We start from the raw sequence: 24,964 nt of genomic DNA on the forward strand, positions 1-24,964 counted from the left end.
CACCTGAGAGGGTGAACAACCTGAACTCTCTTCCCTCTAGCTGAACTTGCTGAAGCTGTGGAAGGGGCTGAAGTGTCTTCATCACAACCACAAGAGCATCGGAGTTACTTCGTGCGTTTAGGTTCCCTGTCAACCAAACTTCGCCAACGTGCCTACCGCTACTCCCTGAACAAGATGAGACATACCAGTCAAAGCATCAGAGAGGCTCTTTGCCAGCTTCATGAAACCATGGGACTGGTAGGAACTCAACTATCTCTTCAAACTGATGCCCTTCAGGGTAGGGGAACACTAGTACCACACATGTATAGAATGTGGTACATGAGGCTTAGGCCTCATTCATAGTTGTGCTGTGTAACTAGACCCTTCTACTCTTGCTGCATTGAGCATACCACACTGTGGGGTGAAGGCATGTCAAAGAGTAGAACTAGAATAACTGATGTGCAAAGGTCTCATCTCTGGATATGCTTAATCCACTTCTAGATTGAATACCTTAAGCAAGGTGTGTCTCTTCAAGAAGTCCAGGAGAAGTTCCATCACATATGGCTGAGCTGGAATAGAGAGCAGCCAAAAAGCAGTGACCTCAAGGATTTGGCAAAACCAGAGGTATGTACATTTGGGTGTGTGCATGGAGGGGGCGGGGCAGGGTCAGCTCCGTTGTGAGACATTAGCAATTATTCTGGGCCTTGCAGGGTGGCATCTTTGGATAAGTAGCTCAAACTCGGGTCACCTTAGTTGTTCCCTTTTTTGAGTTGTTCCCTAAAGTGATGTCACACCAGCACGGTCTGTGCCCAAGGAGCATAATCTCATTTTGATGCATGCTTCCTACTCTCTAAACCTCTGCACAGCCTGAAAACTGACTGTAGATCATGGGTTTCAGTGGTTGCAAACCCTGTTAATTTGGCTTAGCTCTCTTCTGACCTACCTTACATGGCTTATTGCCTCTATTAGCCTCCATTGTCACAAGTGGCTTCTCTTAGGGAAGGCACAACTTGGCCTCCTTTACGTATCCTGAAAGAGCATGGCACACCCATTGCAGACCTTGTTGGTGCCATGGTCCTTCCATCAGACTACCGTGATGGCAGCGTACTTGCTACTGCCACTGCCTCAGTGATCTTGTAAGGCAGCAAGTTTGATCCTTATTGTGTTTTGAACATAGAATTAAACTCCTGTTTCTCCAACAGATGGAGTCTGAGACTTTGGCCATATCCCGCAGCATTATCCAGCAGCTGCAGGATGCCTGCTGGATGCTAGTATCCAGCATTCAAGGTCTCCCCACCAGCTTTCAGGATAAGGTGAAGCAGATGTATCGCAACATGGAAGAGCTTCATGCATCCTTCTCCACTGCCCACTCCTTCCAGGATCTCTCCAGCAGCCTCGTAACCCAGAGCCAGGAGATGGTGACCAAGGCCCAGGAATATGTAGATGAGCTGATGACATACATGATGGAGAATACTCCTCTGTCTTGGGTGGTGGGACCATTCATCCCATCTGGTAAGGTGTCGGCAGATGCCATTGAACCACAAAACCAAGAAAATGAGGCTGAGGAAGCCTCCAAGTCTAAGGAGGCCCTGTGACCTAGAAACCTGACACTTCAACTTCTAAAGAAGAAGGCAAACTCATTCAGTCTTCCTTCTGACTTCATGTGTACTAGCATACTTCAGGAAAGACACCAGTGGCTAGTACTCTTATGCACTGTGCCTAAATCTTTCCCAATTTCTGGAGGTGTTGTGTGACTGCTATAATGTAGATCACTTCTCAGCTCAGATACTACTTGGACAGTGATAACACAAACATCTTCAAAATAAAATGTCACTTCATTTGAACGAAGGTCTAATCTGCTCTTTCTAAGAGGTGACTTCCAGGTCTCTAGTAGACATCTGCCTGCCATTAGTCATGCTACAGGTAGCCTTGTATGCCAGTAGTTGCTGCTACTGGCATTAGTGTGTGGACACTTAAAGCCTGGGAAGCTTACCCCATAGAAATTAAGGCTCTACATTTGGTTCTAAGCAGTTCTAGATCACTACTCACACCTATAAACATGCTTTAATGTCTGGTGAAACTGAGAACAGAAATGTGGTGCTCTCATGGCTGTGGTAGAATTGCATTTGGGATATCAGGTAGCAACTTCTGAAAAGCAAACAGTGCAGTTGGTTAAAATTCCTACCACTGTTTAGCCAAGCTGGGCTAGACAGTACCTGGGTTGCTCAGTCCTGGCCCCTGCCCCAAGAGTGAACAGGCCTGGGATTCCTTTGCCTAGCTCAAAATAGGGCTGTCCCTAGAGGGGCTTTAGGGCACAAATGTCACAGCCTATGAAATATTGGTTATTTGGGCGGGTGTAATTTCAACAACCTATAAAATCACTGTCTGTATCAAGGCTGCATATTTCCACACTTCACAGCTGGAAATGTGAAAAGTTGTAGATGCAATCTTTACCCTTAGAAAAGCAGGCCCTTTAAATCCACATCATAGGGTAACAAGCATCGCGGTAGCAGTGTTTGGTTTTCTGTGGATACAGACAGTCTGGTGGTACCTTAAAGGCAACATTTATTTGGACATAAGCTTTTGTGGGTAAAGGACCATTTCAGATGCATCCTCAACCCTTTTTGTCATCAAAGGGTGAGTAATTGAGCTTTTCTCACAGCCTCAGACCTGCCTCTCAAATAAGAGAGGCATCAATCACTTGTATGGAAAATACAAAGCAAATCACACACATTACAGTAAGAGCTTTTGAATTTCAAAAGGAAATGGTACAGTGCCCATATTATAGAGGATATGGGTTCTGTTTAGGGCACCGCATACTTGGAAAGCAAAAACATTGAGTGCCCTTGTGCTTAAAGGTATTTAGGCATTGCTCCACTCAGCACTGCAGGACCTCCCTGATACAACTTTCATTTACAAGTGATATCAGCACTGTAGTGCTGATATCAAAGTCTGATTTTCAATGAGGGACATTGCTGTCATATGGGTCTCACAGAGCAGTTTTTGAAAAGTTTTTAAAATAAAACTAGGCTCCTCTGAATTAAAGCTCTTTTAATCTAAAACCTAGACCAAGATAGTGTGTTTATGATAGCATATTACCACCTAGGTTCTTTCCAGCCCTGCTATTCCCTAAGTCATTTCTGTGCTTTGTGCCTCTGTAAAAGGGCCACTTGTAGAATGGGGATAGATTCCCCATAATCATGCAGCATTTTATAATGTTTATATGCAGTAACTAGCACAAGGGGGCCCAGTTGCAGCAGGGTAGCATACAGAGGCCTCAACTGCAACTATTACAGCTGTGAACATCCTAATGTGCACAAGTGCTAAAGTTTGCACAATGTAGCTGTATCCAAAGTCAATGAGAGAAACTGTTCCAGATGCATTTTTCTAAGCCACTTTTTCTACAGAGGGAAAACTGATCTAGTGGTTCTAGAATACCTACATTCTATAAAAGCCACTGAATGCCTTGCCTACACTAGACAGAGAATCATTTGACTTCAGCAAATATCTGTAGGGCTGTCAGTTGCAGTTAACTCACAGAATTAACTCAACTAAATCATGATTAACAATGCAATTAAGCACTTTTTAAACAACAGAATTCCAATTAAATATTTTTGGATGTCCTACATTTTCAAATAGATTTCTATTACAACACAATACAATCTGTACACTGCTCACTTTATATGTATTTTTCTTACAAATAGTGAATTGTAAAAAGATAAGAAATAGTATTTTTCAATTCACTTACAAGTACTGTACTACACTCTATCAGGAAAGTGCAATGTACAAATGTAGACTTTTTTGGGGAGGTTACATAATGTTCTCAAACAAAATGTAAAACTGTAGAGCCTACATGTCCACTCTGTCCTACTTCTTATTCTACTAATTGATAAGACAAACAAGTTTGTTTACATTTACAGGAGATGCTGCTGCCAGCTGCTTATTTACAATGTCACCTGAANGATAAATATATATATAAAAGGATTATAACTATATATCTAAATACACAAGAACTACGAGTAGCTAGGGAAGCGGAGGTCAGCTAAGCTGCGCTCCACTGTTCCAACAACCGACACGGGCGGTAAGAAGGAACTGAGGAGCGGTTGGGTCGACAGGGGTATATATCAGGCACCATAGTGGCACCACTCCAGGGGGGCGACCTGCCGGCCCACCGAGTGTTGCTAGGGTAAAAGTTTCTCCGACGAACATGCACGCAGCGCGCGCACACCTAACTGGAATGGATATGAGCAAGCACTTGAAGAAGAACTAATGGTGTTAATCTACTTAAACTGATGATGATTTTAAGTTCTTGCTTTTTCAAACCCCCCAACCTCTCCTCCCCATACAAAAAACAAAAATAAAAATAAAAATACCCCAATGCATTAAAAGAGCCAGCAACTTATTTCATATGGAGTAAACACAAAACACGTGTTGGGTAAACCTGAATATTTCACAGGTGTGTGAACCATTAAGACTGCAAGGCAAACAAAGTGAGATTTAAGGTAAAGTTTTTAAAAGTTTCAAACTTATGTAGGTGCCAAAGTCCCATTTTTAAAAGTGACTGGCACTTAGAAGCCTAAGTTTCACTTAAAATCAATGGCAATTAGGGTCCTAAGTACCTAAGTCACTTTTGAAAATGGAATTTAGCCACTTTTCAAAACTTTGAGCTTTATCTATTGTGTCCAACTTTACCAGTACCAATGAAACAGTGATTTTATTATGAAAGAGAAGCAAAAAGCAATTACTTAAAAATCTGAAAAATTTAAAAAAACTCAAGAAATTTATTAAAAACGAAAGTTTGCTAAAAATCTTTAAACTATTTTGGTCCTATACACTAAGCCAAAATGGTGTAATTAGTAAGAAACACTTCAGATAATAGGAGTCTTGACTTCAATTCTGCAGTGTTCACTGTTTAAATCTGAAGTTAATCTCTGAAGCCTTGTGAACACTATCATACCATAAGTTTGTACATCGTAGGATTCAGTGCCTTGTTTAATGTGTTCAAACGCATCAGCTTCTTCCACATTTTGTTCAGATTGAGTTGTATTCTGTTTGGCTTCACTGCTGGATTCTATCGTTCTCAGTCGCTTGTGGACATGTTCACTGTGATCCCCCACTGAACGCTCATTGTCAGCCTGACCAGGTTTCCTCTTAAAACTCTGAAAATGGCAAACAAACACCAGGCATTTCTGATAAGGAAGTTGAAATCCGACCAAAAGATTATGAACCAGAGTAAACAACAAGAAATTTAGTCTAGGCTATTCGGAATTGCATGTTAGAAATTAATTTTTACTACTATAATTTACAAGAAAAAGCAACCTGTGTATTTTTTCTGCTTTGTTTCTGAGAAGGCAATCGTGCCATTAAGTTGGATTCATGGCCTTCTGTTTGATTTGCATCTGCAGCTCCACTCCCATGTTCCTAAAAGACAAAAGGCCAAGAGGAAAAAAATATTCACCTGCTGTTCTGCTGGCTTTTAAGAAAACTGTCGTTGCAAGGCTAGGCATAAATGCTTTAGCACTTACTGTACAAAAATTCTAGACGCTAACTGGGACTACAGAGATAGCTTTTCATCTTACACAACTGAGCTATGGCTGAGTTCTGGAGAATAAAAGTAAGAGCTTGCATATATGTGCTATTTTTGTAGTGTGTAGATAATACACAACTCCATGGCTGAAGAATGAGCATAAACAAACACTTCCGACTACCTGGGAGTTATCTGAAGAAACTGCAGATAAATTCATATAGATAAACTCAGATTCAAATTTGAGAAACCTAATATTGTTTCTTGTTTGTAATTTGTTCCTAACTGTATTTAAACTTAGTACATGCACATTCAGATAACAGTTTAAAGAGTATTTGCTCTGTTCTAGACATACAAAAAGAAGCACACAGACACATTTGAAGTTAGATTCCCATTTAAGATATTTCCATTTATTTCACCTCTTTAGCCTGGTCCTTCTCTGAAGCTGCTCCAGCCAGCTCAACAGCACTGTCACTCTGCAGATTTTCTTCTCCTGTCTGCCCATGAGCTTCATGTTCCATTCGCTCTACAGACTCAGGTAACTGCTCATCCTTCTCCAGAGTATCTTCATCCTCTCCTTCCTGAAGTAATATGAAATACAGGTCTAGCACTCTAAAAATGTAGGGGGATGGTCATCGTGGTGACATAAACTAATTTAGAAATAAGCAGTGTCTATTTTATCTCAGTGGGGCAATCAGTATTTCTCCAACAATATCACTGGAATTTTGTTCAAGTGTTTCTGCCACTTCTACCACAGTAAAAAAAATCACAAGCCTCTTAATGGAGAAGTAAAAGTTGTTAGTCTTCAAATAAAGGGAAATTCCTCTGCTAAATTTTATTAAAAGAAACTCGATTATCCATATAAAGTAAAAACATGTTTTTTAACCTGAGGTTGAAGGCCTTGGTCAGCAGCCGGGATCCTTTTCTCTCTCTCCTCTTCAGATGATTCTTTATCTTCTGTCAGTGGTTGTGTTTCCTCCTCTTCATTTTCCTCAGAGTTTTCTGTATTTCCTTCTTCTTGGTCATCAGCTTCTTCCCCCACTTCACCTTCACCCTCTGTTTTATCTTCAGAGGTGCCTCCTTCAGTTGGCTCTGGATCTCTGTCTGTATCTTGAGTATCTTCTCCATCCTTATCTTCCCCATTTTCAGCCTCACCTAAATCCACTGGCTTCTCTTCTATCTCAAAAGGATTTTCTTCCTCTGAATTAAAGGATAAGGAAGTGATATAAAACTTTCAGCAAACAGAGGGCTGGTCTACACTACGGGGTAAAATCGATTTTAGATACGCAATTTCAGCTACGCGAATAACGTAGCTGAAGTCGAATATCTAAAATCGATTTACTCACTCGTCCTCACCGCGCGGGATCGATGTCCACGGCTCGCCATGTCGATTCCGGAACTCCGTTGGGGTTGGTGGAGTTCCGGAATCGATATAAGTGTGCTCAGGGATCGATATATCCCGTCTAGATTAGACGCGATATATCGATCCCCGAGCAATCGATTTTAACACGCCGATATGGCGCGTAGTCTAGACGTGGCCAGAGAAAGCCTAACTGGAAGAAAAAAGCCTAGTGCTTCAAAATCATAACAGGAAAAAATACAGCAGTCCCTTGTGTGCAGAATCTATGATTTCTCATAATAACCATTTGCCTCCTCTCTAAGAAATACAACAGGTATGTATGTAAGGGCCCATCAGAGTCTATTCCTATTAACTAGTCCTAATCTAAATTTTCTCAGCTTTAAGTAGACTTTCTTAAGTACTTAAGATACTTGGAGGTACTATAGAAAGTACAGAGAATGCAGCAACTGGGCAATAAAACAGTCTGCCTAAGGAGGCTGTTGAATCATCACTACTAGATGAGCTCCTGGAATAAGTTCAATGAAACACTTTAATTATGAGAGAAAATGTATTTCATACAGGTGACTGTAACGGATAGACTCTCATCCAGCCCTACTGTCCAATTCCTGATTCCAAAACATACTGTGAACTAACCAGTATGTACAACTAGCAATTTTTATCTTCTAGTCTTAATAGTACAATTGGGTTGTTGTGCAGCAGATTTTCTTACAAGGGATCTTATCTGATTCTTTCCTCAAGTTCCTCACTATTTGAGGTTCTCAAATAGTTCTCCACTGGGTAGCTGCAGAGACAATTTCTTAGTTGGTACCTTCGCCTTCATTGTCCTCATCGCTCCTCTCTTCATTCTCTAAGTTCAGGTCATCAGGAAGGTCCAAAGCTTCAGCTTCAGGCTGCTTCTCTTGCTTACCGTGATAGGGATCCACCTCATTATCATCATATTCACGCTGATAAGCAGAAGAAAGCAACATATTGTAAGTAGATGGGAAGGGGAAAAGGGTTAAGAAGCAATTTCTCTGGGAAATGGAGATACATATACGGCAAATTAAATTTTGCATTCAAATATGGTGAATAGTAATTTCTACTAATTAGTTTTTCCAACTCCCTAGGCCAGCCTGAACAGCGGGTTTGAAATTGCTTTAAAGCAGCATATTCTTTTTGGTGAAGACACTTTGCTCTAAAGTACGCACCCTGACATCTGTTCTAGAGCTGCCTGAATAGCTGATAGGATGCTAAAGAAAAGTATTTCTTACCCACTACTCTGGGTTTTTCTTTAAGTCCTGCTGTGCCAATCAATCCTTTCTGTCCCAAAACACCATGCTGCTGTGTTTGGAATATAATTTTTATTGTTCAAAGTCTTAGAGCAGGATAAGCCACCTAGCTCTATTTCACATCACTAGGATTAATATCCATTGTTTGGGCTGGCACAGATGGGTTTTTGAGGAGTAACAATTTACAGACATAGAAATTCACAAAAACTAAAGACTACACAGTTTAGGATGAAACTAAGTATGTGTACTTAATTCTTTATTTTTAAAACCTTATGGCAAATGCACTCTGGCTCCTGTGCAGAATCTCCAAGGACAAAATAGGCAGCAGTTTGAATAAATATCACTGAATTGTGAGAGCAAAACTTCTGAATAGCATAGAATGGAGACGCACTCTGCTGATCATCAAAACTTCATTGCAAAGTAGTGATTGTATTGACCATCAATTAATATTTTTAAGTAAAACAAATGTAGGGAATTTCTGACTTTTGGAGCAATAGAATATATGTAGTATATTGAATGTGTTATTTTTATCACTAAGGCATAGTATAGTTTTTGGCAAGGTTCTTCAGTTTACTAGATAAAAACACTTCAAGTTCTCAGCAATGCATAATGGACTAGAAGTGTTTTAACAGCAGGTCAGTATTCCCATGCAAATAATAAATGGCTTGTAACAATCTTGATGTTTTTTTAAACTAGGCTAGCCATTTTAAATTTATTTTAAATACATATATATATTTTTTAATCAAACAGTAATATGCCATTAAGGCCCTTAGCACAACTAGTACAACATTACAGGCTTCTGAAGACCCTTTAAAGTACAGTATTCTTAGTTCTGTTTTAAAACCTTTTTACCTCATCTATTTGTTCATGAATTTTCTCTTTATTTTCACCATCCTCTGCTAGCTCCTCTTTTTCTTCATCCTTAGATGGCTTCTTTTTATCATTTTTATTACCTGCATCCAGGCTGCCATCTTTTGCAACAAGCTCGGAATCACCCTGAGTATGGACAAAAAAAAAAATAAAAAAATCCAGAAAGTCTTTATGCAAAATGCTAAGAAGTCTGTGTAATTACAGGACCGCAGCTCCCAAAGGAAACAAACCCAACACATTTAGGATATATTCAGATTGCCCCCTTCTGAGGCCAGAGGCTACTACACAAGTGGTTACTTTCTTCAATTAATGTGCAATTACTACAGTCATGACTGACTTGCCCATAATCAGCAAGCATGGACAACCTTACATCAGGGCTAGGCAAAAGGTTCACATGGGACACATTTTGTTCAGGTTGATTTAATTCAGTTGGGCATGTGATTGCATTGTGAGTTTGAAACTCACCATATCATACTATAACTATGAGGATCACCTGCTTTCTTAAGGCTGGTCAGGAAAGTCTAAACTCTTGAAGATCAACTCTGAAGAATATGGAGAAATCTGAGTTTGTGGAATTAGGGACAAGAGCCAAACACTTACTACTACCATTTTACACACCCCATCATTTGAAGGGAGAATTTAACTACTCTCCCCCTTTATGTCTCATACTGTAGGTCACACTGAGTTAGTGAGGTTATTATGCCTGAGGGCATTCTGCACCAAAAAATTTCAAAATTCTGTGCCAAAAAATTCAAAATTCTGTGCATAATATTTTAAAATTCTGCAAATTTTATTTGTCAAATAAATGTGGAAGCTCCAACATGACATGGGGAGCACAGGCCACTAGCTGCACAGAGGTAAGAGATCATTGGGAGTTTGCAGAGCTTCCTGCAGCCTGTGGAGAAATCTGAGGGTGGGTCTGACTGGCCCCGGATGGCGTACAGGGGAAGAGGAAGTCCCATCCATCCCAGCCCAGCCAGGACTAGTAGCTGAGCCCAGCACAGGATAGAAGCCACCAGCTGGGTCTTCCACAGTCCCACCCTCTGCCCCACAGTGATTTACCTCTCTGCCGGCTGTCCTGGGCACCCAAAACATACTGTTGGGGAGGGTCACATGACTGCTCTTGTGGCTTCCCTTTGCTTCCCTGTCAGAAAGTCATTTTTCTGTGGGGAAGCAAAGAAATCTGCGGGGGACATGAATTCTGCGCATGCAAAGTAGAGCAGTATTCACCCCGGAGTAAACTGTTGTACACATGGTAATAACGTTGTACTTTTTAAAAAATTTCTTTTGATCTCCTTTTGTTTTTTTACCTCATCCATTCCTGGTCCAGACTCTTCTGTTTCACTCGCATCATTGTCATTGTCCTCTTCATCATCATCACCCCAGAGCCTCTCATCCAGTTTATCAGCTTCAGCATCACCAAGATTTCCCATCTGTTTATCCAGCTCTTCATCTTCATCTGATTTGTCACTGTCTTCTGTGTACAACATCACAACTCAATGGAACATGCCGCAACACTGATTCTCTCAAGTGCTTTTTTTTTTTTTTATTTAAAGTACACTAATGAGAAAATGCATTGACTAAGGACTTTTCCAAAATGGAACTTTACACTGAAAAACACTAAAAGATAGCCTCTTGCCGTTCAAACAGAAGCCTGTTTAGAAGCAGCTGGTGATTCTATGTACACACAATGTATTAAGGCAAGAAATAATTTTGCCAAGTCTATCCTTTACAAGTTCTATTACAATATGCTGCTGCACAGCAAGCATTTTTGTTTTGCTGCAGGATTTTTAGTTAGGTGAAATTCATTATGTATTATTATAAAGCACTGGAAAAATCAAAATATCCCCCATAAAAAGTTAGCTCTAGTTTCCTAAGTGACACTCAAAAGTCAGTAACAGCCTATTTCTTTTGTACAAATGTATTACAGCTTTGCTGAATATTGGCATTTACTGAAACACTCATTGTTCTGAAAGACATCTGAAGTCATTAACCCATTTATAGCACTGTGATAGGTCATCTGACAATAGGAAGGACAGCCAATTCATTTGTTCCAGTTCCACGCATTTGTTACAGCTGAGGATTGTGAAGTTGGCTGTGGTTTGTGTTTTGCAACTCTGACTTGTTACTATTTATACTTGACTTTTTCTATTCTATTCTTAGAATTGGTTTAAGAGTGTCTATATGCTTTACTATGTGAAAGTAAGAACTGTTACTGAACTAGTCAATTGCATTTCTAGAAACTACAAGAGGAAATCTCACCAGATTGCCTGAATGAAAGAAACAAACCTTTCTTGTCTTGTTCCCCATCATGCATTTTCCCTTCAAAGTCCTCTGACATTTCAATTGCATTGTCCTCTCCTTCAATGTCTGGTTTGGAGTCTGGATCCTCCTTCTCCTTTTCTTGACCTTTTTGATAAGTGTCTTCCACCTGGATTATTAAATCAACAGTTACAATGGGTTTGTTTTCAAGATTAATGCTTCGTTTAACATTACCTTGATAACTAACTCATTGTAACTACTTTTACCTTGATATAAACCTAACTTCTTAGTCGGACAGTAAAGCAGTCAGTAACATCTCCATTTGTTTCTTTCACCTAATCACAATCTGTGTGTTTTATTTTTCAGGATTGAAGGTCTGAACATTTCTACTTTCTACAGTCCTCTTTATTGGTAAAAATGGCCCAAAAAATGAACTTGAATACAAACTATTTTGCAGTGTTCAGCAATTTACAGGAGCCAAGACTGCTGCTTAAACATTGAATCTAACCCTGGTGGAATTTAGAAGGAAAAAGCAATTTACTCTGAAAGACCAAATTTACAACAAATTCCACTCACAGGAACCAAAGTTAGGGTACACTACAAATTTGGTTTGCTGCAGCTCATGCTAATCTTCAAAATAAATCTTGATTTCAAATAACTGACCAGTGATTCATTTCTAGTTATCCTTGAACCAAACCACACACATACCTGGTCTTCGTTTTCTATTTTGTCACTCACATCCTTCTTGCCTTCCCCATCTCCAATACCACCTCCCTCATAATCATGGAACTCTGTTGCTCCCTCTCCTGCTGCATCCTCCATTAATTCTTTTGGCAGACAAAATCCCTAGAAAAGGGAAACATTTACTGATAAATAGTCAAAAATTAGTACTGACAGTAAAAACAGTATAAGTGAGTATTTTAAACAATAAGAACAAGAAGTGTTATACTTTGAGACCCATTTCCTTATATTGTCCCTACTCCTACAGTACTTCTTCCTAGAAATATAGATTTATGCTAATTTGAATAAACCTGAGTAGAAATCAATTGTTTCATTAGCAATGAAAAGCTTAAAAAAAAGACTCAAAATCTCTAAGCAGTCTCACATTTTTTGTTTGCATCCCATCCTGCATACTGTAAATCTACTATGCTGCTGCTACATGCAACCAAGAAACGAACCAGAAAATCCGTGAAATCTCTTGAAAATCAACAGAGAAAGCAAATTTTAGACATATGTAAGTCAATTCAAACTGTACTTACACAATGTGTACATTTACATTTAAGCCACTGCAGACTTACATTATGTACGATTAATATCAATCTAATAATTTCTCTAAAGGTTCTTACCTTTTGCGTGAGCTCTGTAAATATACTGGTTAGAACAGAAAGCAATTTCCCAGTACTTCTGTGAGATGCCAAGGAAACAATGAGATAGAACAAGATAAGATCTGAATACTTGGAAAGCATGGGCATTAGGCGCACAAGTAAGTAGCAGGATTGATTGAAGAACTGCAAATTAAAGACAAGGGAAAAAGAGCTTCCAGTCATATAACTCCATCTACATTAAAATGAGTCCTCAGAAAGGGTAACAATACTGAAAACATCAATCCTTAAATCATGTTCTGCCTTGACTAACTAATGTGTCTGTACCATTTAGTTTAACACCTGCCTTTTAGAAACTCTCCATCCTGAAAAATGTATTCTAACTATCTAGTCTCAAGAAATAATTGTGTGGAGTAAAGTGACTTATTTTGTATTAAAGAACTTAATTTTAAGCCTAAAAAAATACATGAATTTTTTTTTCCAGATACACAGCCAGTGGAGATATTTTACTTAAATTCCTTCTGTTCCTAGTGTTTTTTCTATCTTTTGCATTTCACAAAAGCTAAACCTTTCTTTCCCGACAAAAAGCAGAGGCTTGTCTATAAGAACAGTTATTTGGCAGCAAGCTGGGATGTAAATCTACCTCGCACTAGTATGCTAAGCATTGACTGTCATGTGGACCCTGCTATCATGCAATGGAAGTTCTGCAGTGCACTTTGATCTGCCCTGTTTTCACACATCTTTCCAATTCTGAGGATAAATGCAGATGGGGTAGGCGGTGAGGCAGAGACAGTAAATTATTTGTGAACCCATGTTCAAATCTTCCTCCCTTGGGACCACAATACAAAGAGAAGGGGAAGAATGAATTTACCTTGTGTTTGTCTGCTGTGCAATCCTCTCCATAAGATTTCAGTCCTTCCAGGAGTTCTGAAATGGCAGAAATTATTTTCTGCACATGCAGAGAACTCACATCAGCAAAGAGGTCTTCATCCAAGAGCTTAGTTAAAAGCCCTGACTTGAGTCTGTCAGCTGAGGTCTCCTCCTCTTTGACAGAAATACAGAAATGCAAAGTTACCAAAAACAGTCTCTAGACTCTCAAAGAAAGAAATCCACCAATTCTTAACCTTATCAAGTTTCATAGGTAGTTCCAATTAACATGAAATCTGTGATATTCAGTAACAGATGCTACTTAAATACAGGGGTAATCTAGGTGTGCATAACTTACACTCACAGACTTACCATCTTCCTCTGACCATTTTTCTTTCTCCTTTCTTTTTTCCTGTTTTCTCTCCGTTAAACACTGGATGGCATACAGGACAACATGAATGGCAGTTTCTACTTGCACAGAGAAATGTTCTACAAACCCATCATCTGATTCTTGATTCCCTTTTGAAACAAAATTGCCAGCTTAACATGGGAATGCATTCAATTTAAATTTATTATTAGTCATCATGTTTTCCTCATATACAGCACACATTGCTCTACATGATACATTGACGGGCACCTATTTAAATTTGGAGAGTTACACTTTTCCAGGGATAGACAACAGATGTTATTAGGGATGTCCTGAATGCTTCACTAAACAAAGAGAAGCAGAGCACTCAGACTTAAAAATTTGGGCAAGGAGGCATTTAATCAACCCTGCATTTGTCCAGTGGTTCCAGCCCCACCATCTGGGTTAAGACTTCGGTGTCCAATGCACATTGACCAGTAGAGTCCAAAAGCATGGAAAGTTTAAAAGGACAGGTGCATCTGGGACCAACTAGAGAGATCTCTAAAAAGGTAGTGGGGGATTGTGTAGCAGTGAACCTCAAAAGTTTTAGCAAAGCATTCAAACTTTTCAGGGAGGTTTGCCCGTCATTAAAAGAGACACTCTGAAAGATGACACAAGATATTGACAATTCTTTGGCTTAAAAAATACTTGCTCAAAGCAAGCTCATGGAAGACAACAGCTAACAAAATAGTGCGTTAATTTTCTCCCACACTGTGCGAGTGAATATTTGCACTCATGGAATTATGGTGTGCATAGTGCAGACTGGCACTATGCAAGTTTCCTCATACATCCCTCCCAAAGTACTTTTATTAATCCTACAGCTATAAAATTAAGCAGACGCTATAGACTACACAAATTGTGTGATGACTTTGCAATGGACAGAAAGTTCAGACTAGGCCAAACTAGTTTTACTGCGCCCTAGGCACATTTCAGCTCAGATGTCCTGAATTCTCATTTAAATTTCAAGACTTAGAGGAACAGTCCTTACCACCACAGTCTGAAGTCAAACCGAGAAGCTGGGTTTTCCAGATAGTGAAGTCTACAGCAGTTTTATTAACTTCCGCTTGGATGTATTCTAGGCTTTTGATTAATGCCATCTGCTTCGTGGACTTCCTACCTTCCATCCCTTGAAGAACATATAAGGACTCTATGCTCTGCAACTGAGTTGAGACTTTCAACAAACAGCTCAGCCCTGAACTGCAAACTTCAAAATCTTTCCTATGAGAAGAAAGAAATGGCATAATACTGAAAGAAACATATATTTAAAATTATGCCTTTACTCTTTAAGATGGAGATTACTTCATTTCCTAATGGAATAAAAGTCATGGAAACAAGCACTGATGCCACCCATACGAAGTACAATATTGCTTAAAGGGGACCTGAAAAGGACAGATGGAGTATGTACTGCTTTGCTTTTTTGTGATGTATAAAAAAAGCTTGAAGTGGTGGTGGTGGTTTGAGATGTTTTTTTTGTTTTTTTTTTTTAAACTATAAAAAATAATCTACTTGTATTTTTACATTAGAAATTCATGCCTTGTCTAAATTGGAACTATAGGCACAACAGGAGAACCAATGGGATGATATCACTGGAGACCAAAGACAAACGCTGAGCAACAGAGTAAAAGGAATTTTTGGTTGGAGTATTTAAAAGAATTTGTTTTTGTTAACTATTTAACTCAAACAACAGAGAAACACTTAGCAGGAGAAGAAATCTTTGTTAAAGATTCAACAAGCCTGCCTCTTTCACTTAAGGATGTGAGACGTCCCAATTTCAATTTGAGATTACCAACAAGTACTCCAGAAAAATCAGGAAAGTACAGATTTGACATCCCAAATATTTCTAAGGTTAAAAGTAAGCAGGAAAGAAGTATATCTTTCAGATTCTTAAAAAGTATTTCAAATTGCAGCAATATTGGCAAGCTTTTTAATTTACTGGGTATATTTACGGGTATATTGTTAAATCTTATGAATTTCCAAATGCACAGGAAGTGTTTCAATTCTATGCATGCACACAACTCACCAGGAATAAAATAAGGTCTCACAGGACTGTTGTCTTATTCTGTCTATATCTGCTTTCACGGCCTTAATCTCCGCGAGCATCTCAGTCACTCTTGCAGATAACTGCTGCCACAACTGATCCTGTTTTTGCATCCTGCATCCAGAGGGTAGTTGTTCTGCAGCCACTGGAGATAGGTATTTTAGCTCTGATTGGATTAGATCAGGTATTCCCATCTGGGCATTTTCCAGATTCTGTTCCGCTCCTTTACACTGGGGAATGTTTGTTTTCATATCCATCCTTACACCATGACTACAGATTAAAGACTGTTCTTTTGGGCAGCACTGTACAAACCAAGATAGCTGCTCAATGACCATCACACATTGCATGGCAAGATGTTGCAGTCTCTCAGTCCACTGCTGAATACTATCTTGAGGAGGAAAGGCTACATTATAGTCTCTAGTAACATTCATCCTTGAATCAATCTCCTGTACACAACTCAGGAGATTCCTGTTTAGAAGAGTCATACAAGAAGACAGGTTAAAAAGACTTTGTATTCAAATATGGAATCACATTTCCTTAAAGTAGAATCTTAGAATATAAAATCAGAAGTACGTAAAATATTGTTATAATATCATCACTTTTCCCATCCAGATACAAATAACTTTTAGGATATTTTTAATTATTTCAATATATTTTCTGATTGATTTGCAATAATCTCTTTAAAGCTAGAAAACGAAGCTCCTCCCCCCCATTCTGTACACATGAGTTTCTTGAGGTCCTCCTTATCAAAATACTCCAGGTTTATTAAAAACAAATAAGATTAACAAGCTCCCTGGCCTACATTCAATTATTCTTCCCTTTCTTCCACTATTTAAAGTGGATAAATCCTACCAAGCCAGCATTTTCCAGAGAGAAAGCTCATGAAAAATGATCACATGAACCTGCCATAAATTTCAAGTGACAGCAATGCAGCTAAATATCTCTGCATACTTTATATAGTCAGACTATTGCAATGAATTATGTGAAGTACAGAAAAATATCAATAAAATATTTACATTGCAGGAGCACCAAAAGGCTCTAATTCAGATTGGGAGTCGTACAAAAACCTAAGAGAACAGTCCCTAACTCAACATCATAGACAGTTCTATATAGTGTTACAGAAAGAATTTGTGGGTGCATGAGCAAGACAGTGGAATTGGCAGGAATATCAGTAAGTCATCCAGAAGTGACTGAGAGTGGAATAAAATGGCTAAAGACAAGGTATTGTGCACTGGTGATCATTTTTTTCAGCCCAAGAGCTGCAAACCCCTACAAACTAAATATCCAACTACACAAGATTTTTCTTTTATACTCTGCTGAGGTTTCTGTATTTTCACTTAGACAGTCATGTGTTACTCCTGGGGGAATTCTGCACATCTGCAGCTGCACAGAATTAATCTGTCCCACATAATTCCCACCTCACCCCTGCATAAAAAGCGTTCTGCAGAGTACTGCAGTTCCACCTTTTGCCCACCATAGGCCACTGTTGCCCCAGAACAGCCAGCTGCACAGCACTTCAGGGGCAGAATGTATTTTCTGTGGGGGAAAAAAAACCTGTAGGGGAATTCTGCAGCACTGGGCATGCATAGAGTGCTTGCCAATCGATTTAGTGTGTCTTCACCAGACCCGTAAATCAACAGTGCCGATCTACTCGTAAGTATAGACATGCTCTGAGACTTCCCCAGCAGCTAGCTCACACAATCTCTGTCACACTCATCCCCCACACACATTCTGTCTCTCCCTCTCCCCCTACCCCATCTCTGCAGAGTGGGAGGGGGAGACAAGGCTCAGGACAGAGCAGGAGAGCTTTCAGTGAGTGCCTTAAAGAGACAATGCACTGCATCTTTCAGAAACTTCCCCAGTGCGTGCGCGCGCGCGCACACACACACACATACATACAGTCTCTGTCTCACTCTCACACACAGTCTTTCATACTCACTTCCCAACACACACTTATATTATTATTATTGTTGTTACTCCTTGGTACTTTATAAGAAGGCATTACTGGGTAAGACCAAAGGTCCATCTAGCCCAATATCCTGTCTTCTGACAGTAGCCAATGCCAGTGGCCCCAAAGGGAATGAACAGAACACGTAATCATCAAGTGATCCATCCCGTCGCTCATTCCCAGGTTCTGGCAAACAGAGGCTAGGGACACCATCCCCGCCCATCCTGGCTAATAGCCATTGATGGACCTATCCTCCATGAATTTATCTAGTTCTTTTTTGAATCCTGTTATACTCTTGGCCTTCACAACATTCTCTGGCAAGGAGTTCCACAGGTTAACTATGCGTTGTGTGAAAAAATACTTCCTTTTGTTTGTTTTAAACCTGCTGCCTATTAATTTTATTTGGTGGCCCCTAGTTCATGTGTTATGAGAAGGTGCACTTCCTGCAATGCACATATATCCTCTAATTTTATTCTTTCAAAGTGTGTTATTTTAGTTCTTTGACTGGTCCATGCATTTCATAATTTTTATTTCTTTCTTACACTTAAATTTAAATTCTTTGAGTAGTGAGCTCTAAAATGTCTAGCCTGTCCTGGCTGGAGTAATTATCCCTATTGGTAACTTTTAAAAAATATATATTATATCTAGGTTTTTTGTTTCTACTGGTGGCACATATCCTCATATTACCTCGGTGCACATAACAAAATTAATCCTGCCCATGGATGGAAAAAATTAGAGGGAACATTGCTTAGGAGCTAGTGGTGTGACGACGTTGAACTAGGAGTGGGGGGGCTGCAGGGAAAAATGGGGATCAGGGGTTTGGGGAGAGGGGCGGTTGTGCCTGACTGAATGGGAGAGGCTTGGGGTCAGCCAGGGTCTGCATGGGGAATGCTTCCTAACCCCCTAACAATCCTCCTCACCCCCAAACCTTCTCCCACCCACACCCAACACCCTCCAGGTTCACTCCCAGGCTCTTCTCCTCTCCCTCAGCTCCTCCATTACCCCTGACTCCCCCAAGTGTTTGCACGGCTTCTGACAAGTGCAGGAAATATAGTTTTGTACTGTAATTTAAATGAATTACTCAAAGTTCAATATTAATATGCCTATTTGTCAAAAAAAAATTAAAAAAAATTTTTTTGGTCTGTATTGTTACAGACATACTTGCTGACAGATATTTTGAAATAAATTACCACAATAATTGAAACTGGTATGATTGTATTGTGTTATTTTGACAAAATATGCAGAATTTAATTTTTTGGTGCAGAATTCCCCCAGGAGTAAATGTTTGTCAGCCACTTGATGGCCAATTAATTTTCCCAAAAACTTGACAAGCTAAGATACAAGTTAAACAAACTTAAGTCCAATCACAAGGCACTATCACTATCAAATGGCTTATGTTTGACAATCAAAGGATGTTGATATAATTTTGCAGTGTGATTCTTTTCTGGTCTTCAGTTGTGTAGGTCTCTCATTTCTCTTAAATGTTTTGATTCTTGGTAGACTACTCATTTACTAAATTTTCAATCTGCTTGCTCAGATTTGAGCTCAGTTGTGACTCTTGCTCCACATTTTAATTCCAGAAGGTGGAGCTGTTAGTCTACTGAATTAAACACATTAATATTATATTGGTCTGAAATTAATCTGTGCATTGAGAGAGGGGACAAATGTGGTCTAATCACAATTCTTTTCCTTTTATTTGTGACATCAGATGCATAGGCAAAAAATAAAAAACGGAAGAGAAATCTATTCCTTTTATCATGCAATTTTCCATTCTTTTATAAATTTAAATATTTAGAGTCAACATCCTCTTCACCATTTTAAAATAAGGCTATACTAATAAAATGTGAGATACCTCAGTATTATCCATTGTTCTGTCAAGGCAGTGAGTGAGCTCCTCTGCTTAACAAGCGTCTTCATAAGGTGTGCAGTGAATCCTTTACATCTATCAATGCTACCTAGTCCAATTTCCTGAAGAGAGGCAGCAGAGCAAGCAAAGGTGACTAAAACTGTGTTCAATTACATCACACTGCCTTGGACTGAGAGATCTAACAAGATCACATGCAAAACAGCATCAGGCTTAGTCAGTGCTTGGATGAGGGAATACCTGGAAAGCCTCAGGTACTGCAGAAGGTAGTGCTGATTTAACAGGAACCATTCTTTCCCCTTTCAATACTAAACAAAAACCCACACAAGGTATAGGCACTTTGCTGTTGAAGGTGCTATCTTTTACATGAGACACAGAATGGAGGCTCTGACCGAGTCTGATCATTATATATCCCAGAGCACTTTTCATGAAAGTAGAAATATCAATGCTATTGTACTGACCAAATTCCACACTGGATAATTTGGATTTTGTCTACCTAAATATTTTCCACAGTACAAGAAAGGCTAATGAGATTCCTGTATATGTACAATGCAACAAGCAATTTGGGATGAAAGATGCTATACATACAATATAGATTATTAAATAACATCTCTAGTTATTTAAGTTATATATATTCACAAAGCCAGAGACTCTCAATAGTTTTAAATCACTACATTAGAATGCTGTCCCGAAACCAGATTTTAAATAAACATAGATCTTCTATGACTGTGACTCAACTCAGTACCAGAAAATCCCAACTCCAAGTTCAAAGTGGTAAAATAAAATTCAGATAAAAACCATTCTCCATTTTTGCTTGCTGTTACTCCTTTACCTTGGCAGGTGCTAATAATGCTGTCTGAAGCCTAGAATGGCGTGCAAGAGATCGATAGAAGTACTTTTGGCATCCATCCCAGACAGAAGAAATCTCTGTCAGCAACCTGAAAGAACATGAATAAGTCTGACTTTAAAGATACACAACGTCAGGATCCTGGAAGGCTTAACAGCAGGCCTGGTATCACCAAGCTTAGAGAAGCTGGATTTATCCGTGCATTTAGCCAACAATTTTTCTGCAACTTTATTAAATAAATGATCATATAAGTAAACAAAGTTTTTCAGTTCCTCCATGGCTGTTCTATGGGAAAAAAAACACTAAAAAATTGAAGCTACTGAAGAATCTGAGTAGCAATTATAATTGAGACTTGGGGTGATCCAACTCATCCCTATGTCACATTCCAAAAATCACTCCACAACTTAAAGGACACTAAGTTGGAATTTTTTAAAATGACTAAGGCTATAGCTACACTACACACCGTTGTGCTGTTACAGCCGTGCCGCTAAAAGCCACACAGTGTAGCTGCTGTTTGTTGGCAGGAGAGGGCTCTCCTGCTGACAAAAAACATCCACCCCCCACCAGCACCAGCAGCTTTATCAGCAAGAGAGTGCTCCTGCCAACAAAGCCCTGTTCACACCGGTGCTTTTTGTTGGTAAAATTTCTGACGTTCAGTGGGATGGGGGAGCGGCTTTAAACACCCCTAAACGACAAAAGTTTTGCCAACAAAGTGTCAGTGTAGACCAGTGGTCCCCAACCTTTTTGTCTGGTGGGCGCCAGACGAAGGACCTTGGCGGCGGTGGAGCATCTGCTGAAATGCCGCCGAATTTCTGCGGCATTTTGGTGGCTACACCTCTCAATGACGTTGCTTGTCGGTGGCAAGTGTCGTCATCGAGAGGCGTTGCCGCCGAAATGCCGCAGAAATTCGGCATTCACCGAATGCTTCACCGCTGGCCAGGACGCGGGCACCACGTTGGGGATGCCTTGCGTAGACATACCTGTAGTCTAGATTCTAGTACAGAACTCTTTGTCCTTATTTTGTTGTTGAGAAAGTAAAATTATAAACAAACCCCTAAATTTGGAAGGGATATAAACCCTCATGCTTCAGGACATAAGATGTCTGACCAAGGGGTTTATGAAAAATGCTTCCCTATGGGCAGGTTAATCCATAACTCCCTGCTTTGGCGACCTTGCATCTTCCTCTCAAACATTTGTTGGAGACAGGAAACTAGCCTAGATGGACCACTGGTTTGATCTGGAAAAGGAATTCCTATGGTTCTAAATGTCTAAACATTCGTTAAAAACACTTAAGTGTTTTTCTGCTTCCATTTGATTGAAAAATAATTTTCCCCTCAAGTGTTTTTAGTTATAGTAAAATTGTAGGTGGTACTACAATAGGAATAATATTTTCAGTGGTTTACTCACCATATAGTTAAAGTAAAAGTAATTCATACATGTAAGAAAAAAAAACCAAACCTATAAATAATCCAGAAAGACTAGGCAGAACAAGTCATTCCAGATGTACTTCATTTTGTAAGTTATGTTGATGGTTAATATTACAATCCAAAAGTATAAAATCCTAAGTACGTACTTGGCATCCAATTCATGTGTGCAGTTGACTAGGGCTAGTGCACTGTGTAAATCCAAGGGGTGCAGGCAAAGCATATCCTGAGGGTCTTTTGAACGAGACCAAGCAAGGCCTTTTCGATATGACAAACCTAGAAAGGCATTTAAAAAAAAAAAAACAATGCACTTATACCATGTCTTCATGCTCTGGTACTTTGTTATACAGTATGAGACCTAGTCAGTACCAATCACGCTAACACATACAAAAGGTTTTTTTCTGAGGCCAACAGCCCTTTAGTAGCTAAATCAGGATCATGATGGAGAAACATACAGAAAAGTACTGAATGAAGACAAGTAGACATTAACCTTAGGGGTGATTTGAAAATGGGAAGAGTAGTAAAACAAGGCAGAAGCAAACCAAAAAACATGCATCTGAAAGGCAAAAACTGAAGTGTCAAATAAAACCAGGGACAAAGACAATCAGTCTTCACCCTGTTATTCAGCAGTTGTTTTGAACTGGGTTAAGTATAATGTTGTTTTCACACAAGCCAACTTAAATAGTACTTTCAAAGCACCTGTCAATTTAATTTTTATAATCAAATAAGTATTATATAATAGCATCAAATAAATTCAAGTCAAGTCACATATACCAAGTTTTCAAATAAAATGGAGAATAACCACAGCAACAAGCACGCAGCACTTTCCCCATCTTATGTGAGGAAACTAAAGCACAGAAAGGTTAAATTCCCATGGTGTTGCAGTGGTAGAGGCAGAAATAGAACCCATGTGTGATGGCCAGGCCAGTGCCCTACCTATCAGACACTACCACCTGCCTACAACATTACATCCATTGACCAGCAACCTTCTTGCAAAGTATCTATTTCATTAGAGTTATCACAGATCACTATCAAAAGCAGAAAGTCCATCTATGGGGACACATTTCACTTAGAGCCATTCATGTGTATGGCCATCTAAATAAAACTGATCTTGGTATTCTGGGAACTACCTACACAACATGCCCTGAGAAATGCTCTCTCTCAAGTATTGCCAACACATAAAAATCATGAGTCAAGCCTCTCAGAAGTAATCACGAGATTTTAAAAATAATACATTTAATGCTTTTCATTTGCCTTCTAGTCTGAGCCTTTAGGGCGCACTTTAGGGATTCAATAGTGTCACACTTTCAAGGTTCTCTCTGCAACTATCAGGCCTATGAACTTAACTTTTTTTAAATGAAAGTTGAGAATCTCACCTAACCACATGCCTCTAGAAGCTGGTGCTTTAAAAAGAGATACCACTTAATATAAGACTCATGATAAAATACACAAGAGTTAAAATACACACACTGTGACTTGCAAACTTATGTTTCTGACTAGAGATTGGTAGAATAGGGACAAGGGAAAAAGAAAATGTTGACAACAGCCATCCATTGTGGCCTATTACACAGTATTTAAAGTTTACCACCCATAGTCACACAAGGCAAAAAAAGGGTAAAGTGTCAGGGCATTAAACTGGGCAATCAGTCAGTCGGTCGATAAAGTTACTTACTGTAAACACAGTTACTCAGCCAAGAGATGGGCAAGAAAGACTTGGGTAGGATATAAGGCTGGGAAAAAGCTGAGGTTTAAAAAAGCTTCAGGAAGCTGTTGAGAAGGCTGCTGGGACCTGAGGGCCAGTAAAACAATGACCAAGCTAAGAGACGCCACAGAGAAGCACTGAGAAGTATTTGCTTGTGTGGAGGTTACACATTTTGGTAATTTCAGTGATCCAGGACAGCTTATGAAAAGGAGTCAATATGACAAGAATGGAAACAGTGCTGGACCAGTAGCTTTGGAGCTCTCCATTTATCTTTAAAACTTCCTGCGCTGCCTTTCTAATATGCCTTAGTTTGTTCTTAAGGGACCACTTCCCCAGGCAAGCAATTCAGCCTTCATGTCCATTCGTTCCTTAGCTTCTCTACCAATACTAGCCACTGAAATGTAGGCCCTTTTTCATTAGGGATGAAACTGGAATCCCCAATTCATTTCACATTAGCCTTGAATCAGTGAATGGGTACCGAGTCCCCTCCCACCTCTAAAGTAGGACAGTGACCCCTGACTAAATATTCTGAATAAATGCTTTGAAATAGAGATCATATTGCATATAATGTAATGCAACACAATTGAATGGAAAGACTGTTCTAATAATCCTGACTGACACCAAAATATTGACCTACATGAAGCTTTGATACACAAATCCAAAACAGTTCAATACAAGTTTACATGCTCGTGAAAACATTATGCACGATGCCTCAATCTGGAGAATGAAACTGATATCACTCAGTGTGTGTGTTTATTAGCAAAAGTATTCTATCCTACATCTTCTGAATTTTTAACCCAATCACATTTAAAGTAAATCTCACCTGTTTCAGTAAGGCTTTTAAAGAGATCTGATAAGGCCCGTTGTTTCTGCATAAGAATATGTTTCACCTCTGACTTCTGCTTTTCCTTATCGGCAGCCTGATTAACTGTTAAGTTCTGCAGTTCAAGCAGAGAGGCAATGATATCACCTGTATGGGAGACAGTAGAAGGAGAGAGACTTGGAACCTCAACATGCATAAACTAATTATGGAAAGGATCTATATACATAGCTGATTATAGACTCATAGACTCATAGGTCAGAAGGGACCAACATGATCATCTAGTCTGACCTCCTGCACAAAGCAGGCCACAGAACCCTACCCATCCACTTCTATAAAAACCCCTAACCTATGTCCGAGTTATTGAAGTCTTCAAATTGTGGTTTGAAGACCTCAAGCAGAGAATCCACCAGCAAGTGACCCATGCCTCATGCTGCAGGGGAAGGCGAAAAACCTCCAGAGC

At 39.5% G+C, this 24,964-nt stretch overlaps 2 protein-coding genes and 1 long non-coding RNA gene across 3 annotated transcripts in view; 2 read left to right on the forward strand and 1 right to left on the reverse strand.

Moving 5' to 3' along the window:
• LOC142046567 (uncharacterized) overlaps positions 1-24,964 on the forward strand; it is a 1,033,250-nt gene that overhangs the window by 271,184 nt on the left and 737,102 nt on the right. The gene's annotated exons all lie outside the window — the stretch shown is intronic.
• The window catches only part of MDN1 (midasin AAA ATPase 1), a 217,883-nt gene that overhangs the window by 27,097 nt on the left and 165,822 nt on the right, over positions 1-24,964 (reverse strand). The window contains exons 74-91 of the mRNA XM_075063473.1: positions 24,505-24,656; positions 22,129-22,255; positions 20,541-20,646; positions 19,697-19,812; positions 15,879-16,364; positions 14,847-15,076; positions 13,825-13,971; positions 13,457-13,629; positions 12,610-12,771; positions 11,972-12,109; positions 11,291-11,432; positions 10,312-10,478; positions 8,984-9,127; positions 7,672-7,807; positions 6,390-6,703; positions 5,923-6,084; positions 5,299-5,400; positions 4,937-5,138 (exon numbers count right to left, since the gene is read on the reverse strand). Coding sequence (XP_074919574.1) covers positions 4,937-5,138; positions 5,299-5,400; positions 5,923-6,084; positions 6,390-6,703; positions 7,672-7,807; positions 8,984-9,127; positions 10,312-10,478; positions 11,291-11,432; positions 11,972-12,109; positions 12,610-12,771; positions 13,457-13,629; positions 13,825-13,971; positions 14,847-15,076; positions 15,879-16,364; positions 19,697-19,812; positions 20,541-20,646; positions 22,129-22,255; positions 24,505-24,656 — 3,206 coding nt within the window. The remainder of the gene's footprint in view (positions 1-4,936; positions 5,139-5,298; positions 5,401-5,922; positions 6,085-6,389; positions 6,704-7,671; positions 7,808-8,983; positions 9,128-10,311; positions 10,479-11,290; positions 11,433-11,971; positions 12,110-12,609; positions 12,772-13,456; positions 13,630-13,824; positions 13,972-14,846; positions 15,077-15,878; positions 16,365-19,696; positions 19,813-20,540; positions 20,647-22,128; positions 22,256-24,504; positions 24,657-24,964) is intronic.
• Positions 8-1,768, forward strand: LOC142046565 (perilipin-3-like). Its single transcript, XM_075063832.1, has 3 exons — positions 8-237; positions 481-603; positions 1,182-1,768. Exons 1-3 carry the CDS (start codon positions 175-177, stop codon positions 1,572-1,574), a joined length of 579 nt encoding a protein of 192 aa, XP_074919933.1. The 5' UTR covers positions 8-174; the 3' UTR covers positions 1,575-1,768.

Source organism: Chelonoidis abingdonii, chromosome 3 (genome assembly GCF_003597395.2).
Source record: "Chelonoidis abingdonii isolate Lonesome George chromosome 3, CheloAbing_2.0, whole genome shotgun sequence".
Lineage (NCBI taxonomy): Eukaryota > Metazoa > Chordata > Testudines > Testudinidae > Chelonoidis > Chelonoidis abingdonii.